The sequence below is a fragment of the Crinia signifera genome, chromosome 5 (assembly GCF_055691185.1).
Source record: "Crinia signifera chromosome 5, ASM5569118v1, whole genome shotgun sequence".
Lineage (NCBI taxonomy): Eukaryota > Metazoa > Chordata > Amphibia > Anura > Myobatrachidae > Crinia > Crinia signifera.
This window is the reverse complement of record NC_139221.1, coordinates 228,257,817-228,270,195: the sequence shown is the minus strand read 5'-3', so window position 1 is coordinate 228,270,195 and position 12,379 is coordinate 228,257,817. Positions and strand designations below refer to the sequence as shown.

Here is a 12,379-nt window from a genome sequence, read left to right as displayed (position 1 = left end):
AAGAAAAATAAAGCTGAGATTGTAAAAATGTTAGATGCTGTTGCATCACTCATTAAACTTATGTGCACATTGTTTACAATTGATATATATATATATATATATATATATATATATATCAATTGATATATATATATATATATATATATATATATATATATATATATATATATTCCCTCCTATAATAAGGGGAAAATTAAATTCTATGGGAGTTGGGAAGCACATATTACACTAATTTTTCACACTATGAGCCTCTGGTTCTCGTAATTGTACAAATGATTTCACAGCGATGTAGTGCGTGTCCTGGCACTGCTATACTATGCTTTTGTATCCTTCCTATTTCCCTATAGATTGTAAGCTTGCGAGCAGGGCCCTCCAACCTCTGTCTGTAAGCACCCAGTTTGTCTTATCACTGTTGACTCCTAATGAAGTGCTATATAAGAATCTTTAAATAAAATTAGCAATATTAGAAACTGTTAGTAATTTTGAGCAAAACATTCAATGTACTTAAAATGTTAGATTTTTTTAATTTTTTTTATTTTAGTCTTTCCAGTATATTGGGGTACAGAAAAGTACCACAATATACTGATAATGTTGTGTGTTTTATATAGGTTTCTAAAATGATGAAATAAGCAGCTCCAATCTGCAAGGTCAAAAAAGAACTTTCCCATCAATGCAACAATACAAATTATCCTATATTTATCCCAGCTTTTTAGAGAGCTCCCTGAAAACTGATAGTCTTTATTGGCCAATTTATGCTATTGTAGACTTCTCCCATATGCATGATTATTCATTGGGGGCGGGATGTACTATGACGAAAATGTGGTAAAACCCCCGTTTTACTGCATTTTTAAATTTACCAAAACCCTGCCGCACTGTCTTCAACGGGCAGGGTATCGCCACCTTTTAGTTTTTATTGCTGCCTGCCGTCCGCAACCCCCTCCCCTGTCCTCCGTGCTACTCCTCCTCCCTCAGCGGCATGTCACAGCTTGGGATGTCCTTCCGGCTGCAGGGGGGAGGAGGAGATGCCGGGGACGCCGCAGAGCCCAGGAGGTGACTGAGACCCCCCGCAAACTACATTACAGGTGTCGCGGGGGGCCTCTGGTATTGCGGCGAAGGCGTGGCGAAGGGCAGCAATGTATGTTAATACATCCCACCCTGGAAGGGGCATATAAGAAATTTCCAGACATTTTCCCCTGCTCTGGAGGGAAAAAGATGTTGATGTGAAACAATATTTCTATGGCAGCTGTTAAGGAGATTGGCTTAAAATTGTAAAAAAAAAATGTGTAAATTATACCCATTTCATATTTTGCAGCCAAATAATGTTTTTTAATGGGATAAAGTGCAACAAAAAAAAGTATAAACATTTTTGGACTGAATCTCCTGCCGATTTGTAGTGATTATTATTATTATTTTTTTAAATTAATTAATTTACTTTAATACTCTGCTCAATTTCCATGTGATTATATTACAGAATTGGTTAAATTGTGTACTGCATTTTTAATACTTTGTCGGTTTGTTCCAAAATGTAATTTTGCTGACGGTTTTCCTTATGTATTTTCATTTCAGTTTAAAAATCCCCTTCTCATGCTCCTGCTGGCCTCTGCTGTTATCAGCATTTTAATGCAGCAGTTTGATGATGCCGTCAGTATCACTGTGGTAAGAGACGGCTTCATGTTTATTGTGACAAGTGCTTGCTTTTTTTTTTAAACACAAGACAAATTGTATGTTAAAAATTTGTGTGTATGTATAGATATAGAGAGATTTGCTAAAGATTCCCAGTGGCAACTCCTATTTATATATTCTGAAAGGATTGTTTCAATTGTGCACATGGGTAGGATTGCAATCTCTGATGTCTCCAAATCACTAACCAGGTGTCCAGGGACTTCATCGGTTGTAGCCCCAAAAGCCAGATAGGGCAGCCATTATAACATGGGAGGGCTTCTTTTCGTAAGTGTTCGTAAGGATTAAAGTTATGTTATTCCCGGGTTCCTGGGCAGTGTTAACGGCTAACCTGGTTCCAGTGAACCAGGTCCCATTCACTTACAGTATATGGAGGAGGCAGCGGTGTCACCTCAGTGCTGCCTCCTCCCTTGCCCCTGCTGGACTCACCGCTGCTCCACCCCGACCCCCTGGATGATGTGCTCTGGGAGCAGCAAGCGGCGCAAACACTGGGTCACTCCCGGGATATACTCTTGTCCAAATCCCAGTTGCGACCCAGCATTTGTGATGTGAAAGGGGTATTCGAATAACCTACCTAATAGTAGAACATATGGTACTCTTTACCTAGCACGGCGCCCACGATCTTGATCGTGGGCATCGTGAGGTAAAAAATCGTGTCGGTCGCGTCGTATGCGGGCTAAAGGTGCCCGCACGCGACGCGATGTCCACGATTTCCCATTGAAAACCATGTTAAACATGGACATCGTGTCGGTCGCGTCGCGGCCGCTTATAAATGTGCACACGATGGCCGCGACGCGATGCCCACGATTTGCCATAGGAATTAATGTTAAAAGACCTGATGGACACGATTTTCAGGTTAAATGGCTGAATGGACCCGATTTTAGCATAGGAAACAATGTTAAATGGGCCTTAGAGCCCAAATACTTACCCTGAACTCAGAAATGTCCCCCCCCCATTTTTTACGCCACCCCACGATCAACGTGAACCCGAAGCGTGGCGAGCACAGCGAGCCCGCGAGGGGCGGCGGTACGCGTCCTCCGACCTTTTCATACCCCCACTATCCACGTCGGCGTGGAGTTGAGAATAGAATAGTGTGGCGAGCGTAGCGAGCCACCGAGCCCGAAGCGTGGCGAGCGGACGCGGATACCTTCACAGCTAGACGCGTCCCCTCGCGGGCTTCACAGGTGTCCGTGGCGACGCGGACACCTGTGAAGCCCGCGAGGGGACGCGTTTACCTGTGAAGGTATCCGCGTCCCCTCGCGGGGCTCGCCACGCTTCGGGCTCGGTGGCTCGCTGCGCTCGCCACACTATTCTATTCTCAACTCCACGCCGACGTGGATAGTGGGTGTAATGAAAAGGTCGGAGGACGCGTACCGCCGCCCCTCGCGGGCTCGCTGCGCTCGCCACGCTTCGGGTTCACGTTGATCGTGGGGTGGCGTAAAAAATTGGGGGGGCCATTTCAGAGTTCAGGGTAAGTATTTGGGCTCTAAGGCCCATTTAACATTGTTTCCTATGCTAAAATCGGGTCCATTGAGGCATTTAACATGAAAATCGGGTCTTTTAACATTAATTCCTATGGCAAATCGTGGGCATCGCGTCGGGGCCATCGTGTGCACATTTATAGCCGGCCGCGACGCGATTTCCATGTTTAACATGGGTTTCAATGGGAAATCGTGGGCATCGCGTCGGTCGCGTCGCGGGCAGACATAAATGTACCCGCGATGGGCGCCGTGCTAGGTAAAGAGTACCGAACATATTGTTGTTATAGATATACAATTTTTTACTACTGGTAATTTCTCTATTTAAAAAAACAGAACAAAAAAACCTAAAGAAACACCTTTTTATATGTAATTTATTTGTGTTAAAGAAATAGCAGCAAATTTCAGAGAAAATGTTAGGAATTCCTTACCAATACTCTGCATTCCTATTCATGGTAAATTTAAATAATTTAACCAAAATTTACAGTAGGACGTATCTTATGGAAGCTCACCCTGACTGTAAAACATGAGTGTTGGTATTGTATTCTTCCAGGTCCCTATATTTTTTGGTTCATTTGTGACTGTGCCCCTTTTTGCATGTCTCCATTTTCTTATTTTTTTTTATTTTCTTTATTCTATTCTTCACAAGCAAGTAATTTCATTGTGTGATCTAAGGCCGTATTAGCAGGTAGTCATCTTTGATCAGGTGCATACTTTTAACTATTAGAAATATGTGTGATATAATATATTCACAATATTGTGAAGTAGCTTCAGATCATATGTGTACTTTTGTAAAATTGCTTTGTGTGTGCTTGTCCGTCAGGCTGCTGACATGATTATACAATACAAAGAGCCCAGTAATACTGTAACCTGCCAGTTAGTGCAGCACAGCATGGAAGGCCCTTGCTAGTAGCATGTAAAGTACTGAACCATTTTTTTTAAATGGTGTAATTTAGGAATATTAATGAGAACCCCATACAGCTGTACTGCAGATTTGGACAAGCATTAGTTGCTAAGTGGATATTTATGGCAACATTTTAAAGCCATTTAAGAATAGAAGTGTATATAATTTTATAGGCTTTTCATACTTTTAAAGCCATAATCTGTATTAACCATTTCCTTTTATTACACATATGTGGAGAACCAGTTTTCAGTATGTTACAGAAATCCCAGTTGAAGCAAATGACTCTGGTCAGTGGAGTAAGATAACATTACCCTACCCTCCTTTTTCTTTTCTTTTCTTTTTTAGGCAATACTTATCGTTGTCACCGTTGCCTTTGTTCAGGTAAGAGGTTTCTTTTTTTCAGTAGTTTTTCCTCTAAAGTAATTTCATAAATGTTTTTTTTTTTTTTTTGCTTGTATTGATTTTATAAGTTTTTGGTCTAAATGGTAGACCGTTATTCAGTTGATGGTGGGAAAATGTAGACATGGAAATGGTCGACATGAGGTTTTTTTTTCCGCATGGTATATATTTTTTGGGGGGGTTTAAATTTGTATATTTGATCATGTGTACCCCACACCCAGTGCTGCTGGCCATCGCTGTTGCTGCGGTCGGCCCAGCCAGCCCCCATGTGGATGGCAAATTCAGAAGAAGTCGTCGCGAGTGAGAAAACTATAACACGTGTTTCTTACACTATATGGGAAAAAAGTATTCAGATGCTTCACCAATACACCAAAAGGTACTATACATATTCTGTACTTTAATATGGAGTTGGTCCTCCTTTTGCAGCTTTTAAAATGTTGGTAGGTGGGAATTTTTGCCCTTTTCGAAGATGGAAGCACAGCATTATTCATAGTGTCTTATGGTCCCTACACACATGCCGATGTGTGTAGGGTGACCTAGCTACGCTAGGTCGGGCCGTTCTGCTCCTCTGTCGCTCAGCACACAGAGCGAGCTGTCAGCTCTGTATGCTGAGCGAGCTGACCGCACCAGTGTTCTACATACACCGATGTAAGGGCATTTTCTAAGCGACTTTGCCAAACTAAGCAAAGTTGCTTAGAAAATGCCTTAATATTGGCATGTGTGTAGGCCGTATTAGTGTGCGAAAGCATTAACCCTTTGGTGCCAAGTGTATTTGTCAAAATAGGTATGAAAATTGCCAAGCAAACATTTGTATTCATCCTAATGACCAGTATTGTTTACCTTCTATAGGAAATACAATCCTTTCTATACTCATATTTTAATTGAATTTATATAACAAATGTGAGCGGCTCGTGCTAAATATCCTCTTAAAATGCAAATCTCACAAATGTTGGCACTCAAAGGATTAAGATTGCCCTTCACTGGACATAAGGGGCATAGCCCAAACTATTAAAAATGGCCCCATACAGCTATGTAGTCCCTCCACCACCAAACTTAACACTTTGGCATAATGCAGTCAGGTAGGTGACATTCTCCTGGGATCTGCCAAACCCAGGCTATCCCATCTGGTTTCCAAACGGAGAAGTGTGATTCATCACTCCATAGAACAAGTTTCCACAGCACCACAGTCCGGTGGTGCTCCATTTGTCGCTTGATGATGCAGCTTCTCGCACATGAAAACCCATTACATTTAAGCTCCTTTTGCACAGTTTTCATGCTTAAATTAATGCCAGTGGCGTTTCAGAACTCTTCAGCTATGGAATCAGCAGAACTTTGACGACCTCTACGCACCCTGCGCCATAGCAGTCGTTGACCCTGCTCTGTGTTTTGACGCGTGTTTCGCTTTGGCTGTTTCTAAACTCTTCCACTTTTCTAATATTATCACTTATAGCTGACTGTGCAATGCAGGGATGAAATATCATAAAGTCGTATTTCAAATGTAGCATCCTGTCACAGCAGCACAGCTGAAGTTACTGCGCTCTTCAGAACGACTCATTTTGTGTCACAAATGTGTGCAAATGGAGACTGCATGGCTAGGGGCTGGATTGTATACACCTTTGGCAATGGGTCTGCTTGAAACGCCTGAATTCAATAATTAACAGGGGTGGCCAAACACTTTAGTCCATTAAGTGTAAGTATGTATAAATAGGTATCTGTTGAATTGAACAAATATATAAGGTATGCAGTAAAGTTTTTTTACTTTTGTTCTTTGCTGACATTGAATTATTTTCACTAGTATGTATGTATGTATGTATGTAAAACATATTTATACATTAATTGAACCATTCCATTCATGTGTTTTTTTTTATTTTAGGAGTATCGCTCTGAGAAATCATTGGAAGAGCTGAGCAAGCTAGTCCCACCAGAATGTCACTGGTAGGTTGTTTTATTTTTTTCCCACACATTGCTTTGGGCTGATATTTCTTCGTTCTTTTTTAGCAGACACAGTTTCTTCTAACATGGTCAGAAGGGGGCCCTTTTTTTTTTGTTTTTTTTCTTTTGTCTTTTTTTTTTTGTACAGTTTGTTTACTTTTGTGTACATTATAGTTTCTGATATTTCATAAATATGCTTTCAGTATGTCTTTTCTGTTCAATAACCATTAAAAAAACCTACCCATCCCCTAATGTGCACCTTTCTCCCAAAAAAGTAGACCGCGCCCTTGAGGTCAGCCTAATCTTTGAAATTGTGCAGTTCTAGTTTAGGATTCAAAACTTGTAATCAAGTTTTTTTTTCCTTGCTTGGCTGTGTGTTGTAATAATAGGCAATTAAATATTTATCTCCTCTCAAAGTTGTTTTTAGGTCCTTCCATCTGAACATATGACTTCTCTACAATTCCTTTAAGTATCTTTCTGTCTTATTTTCTAGTGTAAGGGAGGGGAGATTGGAACATACACTTGCCAGAGAATTGGTGCCTGGAGACACAGTCTGCCTGTCAGTCGGAGACAGGGTTCCCGCTGACTTGCGGCTATTTGAGGTAGGTTTTGAGATTTTTAATTTTTGTTCCAAAACATTTGACTTAAAATGAAAATTTAAAAACAGGCTTGTTTGGGATTATACTTAGGATTTTGGTGACTGATGAATTGTTTTAGTATATAGCCAGTAATGTCTGTGCAATTGGCTGTGGTTGCTTTAATGGAGCAACATTTAAATTGTCTGTCATCCTACTAATAGCTGCTGGTGCTCAAAACACTTGAATTCTCCCATAGAGCTAATGAGCATAAGTCTTTTTCTGTATAGGTTTATTAACAATTATGTATAGTTATTTTATATAGGACACACATTCTGCTGCACTTTATAGAGTGGATTCGACATCAGTCCCTGTCTCAGTGGAGCTTACAGTCTGTATTCCCTACCACATGTACATACGCTAGGGTTATAATGAACCTACCAATAATTATTTAGATTGCAGAATGAGATAATTGAAGGCCATAGAAACTCCACACAGATAGGGCCAGGGTGGGAATGAAGACCAGTGTTCTGAGGCAGCAAGCTACCCATTGCACCCACATGATGCCCCAGGAGCATGATGTATTGGGCATTAAGTTTTTTTATGAAAGCTACAAGGTGCTGGAAGAGGCCTCACTATTAAATCCAAAGGCATGAAATGTAACTTTTTAAGCTGAGCCTTGCTGCAGACGAGCTGAATCAATCTACATGACAGGGTGTCTTACTGAAACACTTTAACTTGTGAAAGGAGATGTTCAAATCTGGTTATCATTCCTTGAAGGTTACTTTCCTTCGGTTTTAAGCAAGGACAAAAAGACAGGATGATTTATATTGGAGAAAAGAAAATGCATTCTAAAAGCGAGTTGAGAAAATTCAAATAAAATAAGGAAGACTTTACTGTCCACTGAGCCCAGTGATTTAAAAAATATTTAGGGGTATGCTGAGAACTTTTTGACATTTCTTTTTTAGTCTGATAGTCATTATCAGGCTATCCAATTCTAGCTTGTTTTTTTTGTTTAGATGTTTTATGTTGAAAAAAATAATTACCCATTTTCGAGGAATAAGCTCCACCATGCCTTATCACGGCTCCAAGGGTAGCCTTTTTGTGATTTGCTGTTATTGGGGCTAATTGAATAGCCCCTAGGGAACCTATTAGAAGTGGTAAATTACCGCTGCTAACAGGATACCAGCCTTTGGCTGCTTACAGATGTGTCCACATACTCATATAAAACACCTGTCAATTGCAAGAGTCCCTTGCCATGCCTCAATATGCTTCATCTGCAAATTTTGAACCATTTCTTTTGTACACTAGAAGTAAAGCAAGATGCAATTATTTTTATTTTCATTTCCCCAAAACACTACTGGGAACATCTGTAACGGCACTACCGGGGGCATGATATATAACTGGCAATAAATATGTGCAAGAAAATGATTGCCTGAGAGACACAAACCTTGTTTCATGTTTAATCCTTTGAGTGTCAAGTGAATGTCAAAATTGGTGTGAAAATTGCCAAGCAAACATTTTTATTCATCCTAATGACCAGTAATGTTTTTACCTTATATAGGAAATATAATCTTTTTTTTTTTTTTTTTTTTATACATTGTCAATTTCTATTTATATAACAAATGTGAGTGACGCTGGCATCTTTAGCAGATATCCTGCACATCTCCCTGAGATGTTGGAACTCAATTTTATGTATCTCACAGAAATGTTGGCAATGTTTAGCAGATATTTTGCACATCTCAAAAATGTTGGCACTCAAAGGGTTAATGCACAAATAAAATATATTTGCGTGTATTTTATGTGTTTGTACAACATAAATACACAATACTTCAAGCTATATCTTTGAAATATAAAAATATTCTGAAATATGGAATAATTGGTTATCAAAAATACTTCTACTCCCGAGCATTTTGAATAAGAGATACTCAACCTGAATATGCGTGCTAAGACATAGAATTGGGGGAAAAATGCACATCTTAACCTGTGGGTTGTGCCAGGTGTTTCATGCCATATGACGTGTGTATGAGGACCTATGTATATTGTAATGTTTATATGGGTAGTGTCAGAGTCTTTAAAGTGAAAAACATCAAAATGCTCCAAGAGACCTGGACAGATGTAGTCATGTTATCATTTTCTAACATGTTGATGTGCTCATGGCAATATTGACCCATGTTTTCATTATGAATGGGGCAGTTTAGAGATTTGCAGAGTAGCAAGGCACTAGAGAGAATACATTTCTGAGAGATGCCAAACAGCAGGAGTTTTAAAAAGTCAAGTAAATAAATGTTTTAGACGCAACTTCTAGAAGAGAAGGGTGTATTCCAGCAATACATTGAGCAGCATGGCCTTCAATCTGAGATGGTATAAATGGATTGCGTTGCAGAGTATTTCTACTATCAATTCTGATCGGGATTAAATTCAGATCGGGTGGGGCAAAACATGGTACGATTTGCATTACCTTGCTATCTATTTTTGACTGTGTAGTCAAAATCGATATCCCTAATCACAGTGTGTGTACACACCATTAGTTCTACAAGGTAGTTCAGGGGTGCAGAGCCTTAAGTTTCATCTGCAGAACAGTGGTACTGAGAGATGGTGCACAGTGAAAAATAGGCAGATGACATTTCCTCCCATAGTAAACCCACCACTAATGCCCCTTTCAAACCGCACCTATTACCCGCTATTTTGCTGTTTTTTTACCTTTTCAAAACTGTAATACAGGTATGTGCGGTCTGCAAGGTCCACAGTGAATTTACCATTTCCCAAAAAAACGGTATTTGGAAACGATAAAAAAGCAGGGTCCTACCAGTTTCAGATCTGTTTTTTTCCAGTCTGAAATGGTATTTAGGACCCAGCCAATAGTGAGCACAAGCTGGTCACGCTCTGTGCATATCTAATGAGCAGTACCCAGCGCAGTGAATATTTAATGAGTGTGTCTCCGCCCCTGCTCATTAAATATGCACAAAGGCATTCCCCCCCCCCCCATCCCCCTCCCCGACTAGGGCACCTCCCCCCCCCCCCCCCCCCCACCTGGGCAGTGCAGGGAAGGGATCCGGGCAGCAGGGTCTGGTCGGTAGCGCTGGTGGTCAGGGGGTCCCTGCAGCATATGTGAGAATTATTATTATTATTATTTTATTTATAAGGCGCCACAAGTGTTTCGCAGCGCCGTACAAAGGAACAATACAGGGAGACAAAGCTTGGCATAACATTGAATAAATAACAAAAATACAGTACAAATAAATAGCGCCACAGATCAATACACATTACAGCTTAAATGTAAGTAGTGAGGACTCAATCAACATACAACTAGAGTCTTGATGCCAATGATGGAGAGGAGTATGCGGACAACGATGGTCACTGAGTATTTAAGTATAGGAGAGCTGTGAGTGAAATGTGAAGGGAAGAGGGCCCTACTCGAAGGAGCTTACAATCTAGTAGGAAGGGGAGACAGACAGATTACAAGTGGGTGGTGGTTAGATAGCAGGATGTAAACAGGCAAGGGGTCGGAGAACCAGCTGGTTTATGCAGTGGAAGGGTATGCTTTGATGAATAGGTGAGTTTTCAGTGCCCGTTTGAAGCTTTGCAAGGTCGGGGAGAGTCTAATGGAGCGAGGGAGTGCGTTCCACTGAAGGGGTGCAGCACGGGCAAAGTCCTGTACTCTAGCATGGGAAGCAGTGATCAGGGTGGAGGAGAGACGACAGTCGTCAGCCAACCATAGAGGGCGGGAGGGTGTATGAATGGAGATGAGGTTAGAGATATATGGAGCAATGGAATTAGAGATGGCCCTGTATGTGAGTGTGAGGTGTTTGAAGAGGATTCTGTAGGGGAATGGAAGCCAGTGCAGATTTTGTTGAAGGGGAGTGTCAGAATTAGAGCGGCGGGAGAGGAAGATAAGCCTGGCTGCAGCATTGAGGACAGATTAGAGAGGAGCCAGTTGGGATTGAGCGAGGCCGGTGAGGAGAACATTGCAGTAGTCGAGCCGTGAGATGACCAATGAGTGGAGGATCAGCTTAGTTGCACTCTGTGAGAGAAAGGGCCTGATGCGAGCAATGTTGCGTAACTGGAACTGGCAAGAATGGGCCAGGGCTTGGATGTGGGGTACAAAGGAGAGGGAGGAGTCAAGTGACACCCAGGCAGCGGAGTTGGGGAACGGGGGAGATTATGGTGTTGTTAACAGTGATAGAGATATTAGTAGGGGGCATAGCTCTGGGTGGGGGAAAGATAATAAGTTCGGTTTTGTCCATATTCAGCTTCAGAAATCGCTCAGACATCCAGGTGGAGATGGCAGAGAGGAAGTTGGAAACTTGAGAGAAAACAGTGGGGGACAGATCAGGAGAGGTAGATTTGGGTGTCATCCGCATAGAGGTGATATTGGAAGCCAAAGGAGTTAATGAGTGCACCCAGAGAGATCAGCGGCAGGGTCCCTGTGAGAGCCAGCACAAGCACCTGCATATCGCTGTCATTAGAAGTTTAGCTGTCATGGGGGCTCTTACTAGCTGATAGTGCTGCCCATGGCCACAACAGTTTGTGTCCTGTTGCTACGCAATCAGGCTCGAACGCACTATTTCAGTGGGTCATGTGATCAAATGTGTGTGCATGGCACCGATGTCCTGCAGGTGGAGAGGTCACTCAACAGATCATACCTGCTGCTCGTATGGCTTGCAGTCGTAAACAGATCGTATGTGTTTTATAGGACATACGATCGCTCGTTCGATGGACCATATAATCTGCATTGTATGCTGGTCATTGCTATGTATGGCCAGCTTAAGGCATGCAACACGTAGCCACAATAAATGTGTGATTTCTAACCTAAATAATAAATACAAATCTCTTAAACTAAACATTCCATGCACCTTAATAAAATGGAAAGTAACATTCTTGTATCTGGAGATTCATCACAATGCTTTCCACTTTGGTTGCAGAGACCATTCCAGAAATAAACACAAAACAGTTTAGTCTCAGCAGTAGAAAATGTTGTACATGAAGAAAACCTGTTCTCTGTGACCCTGCATGGCTGATCGGGATGCATACTGAGTGAGTGCATCTAGCCAGTTACTTTGAGATTTATTAAATTGTCAAGTGCAGGAAGCCCAGGGGATGCAGGAAGAAAATTAATTTGCCTGTTTTAGTAAGAAGCAAGGCTGCTCTACTTAACCGGTGCACTGCTGATAAACAGCAGCTTCCGGATTCCTGTAGAGGAAACAATTGGTACAAATGAGCCAATTTGTTGAGTTTTCTTTGCCATAAGAATTTAGATTAGTTTCACTGCATGTTGTTTTATAAAATCTATTTTAAGATCCGTACAATATCTAGTACCATTTCCAAGGTGCTAGCTCAGTGATTTTCAAACTTTGTTCAACTTGCGGCACACTTAACAAGTGCCAAGGCATACCATCAGACCCCCACTG

At 41.4% G+C, this 12,379-nt stretch overlaps 1 protein-coding gene across 3 annotated transcripts in view; it reads left to right on the top strand.

Annotated features, from left to right (window-relative positions):
- Positions 1–12,379, top strand: part of ATP2C1 (ATPase secretory pathway Ca2+ transporting 1) — a 97,746-nt gene that overhangs the window by 42,203 nt on the left and 43,164 nt on the right. For all 3 annotated transcript variants that reach the window (XM_083188610.1, XM_083188608.1, XM_083188609.1), the window contains 4 exons: positions 1,567–1,656; positions 4,408–4,443; positions 6,335–6,396; positions 6,887–6,995. In XM_083188610.1, the coding sequence (XP_083044736.1) occupies positions 1,567–1,656; positions 4,408–4,443; positions 6,335–6,396; positions 6,887–6,995 (297 nt within the window). The remainder of the gene's footprint in view (positions 1–1,566; positions 1,657–4,407; positions 4,444–6,334; positions 6,397–6,886; positions 6,996–12,379) is intronic.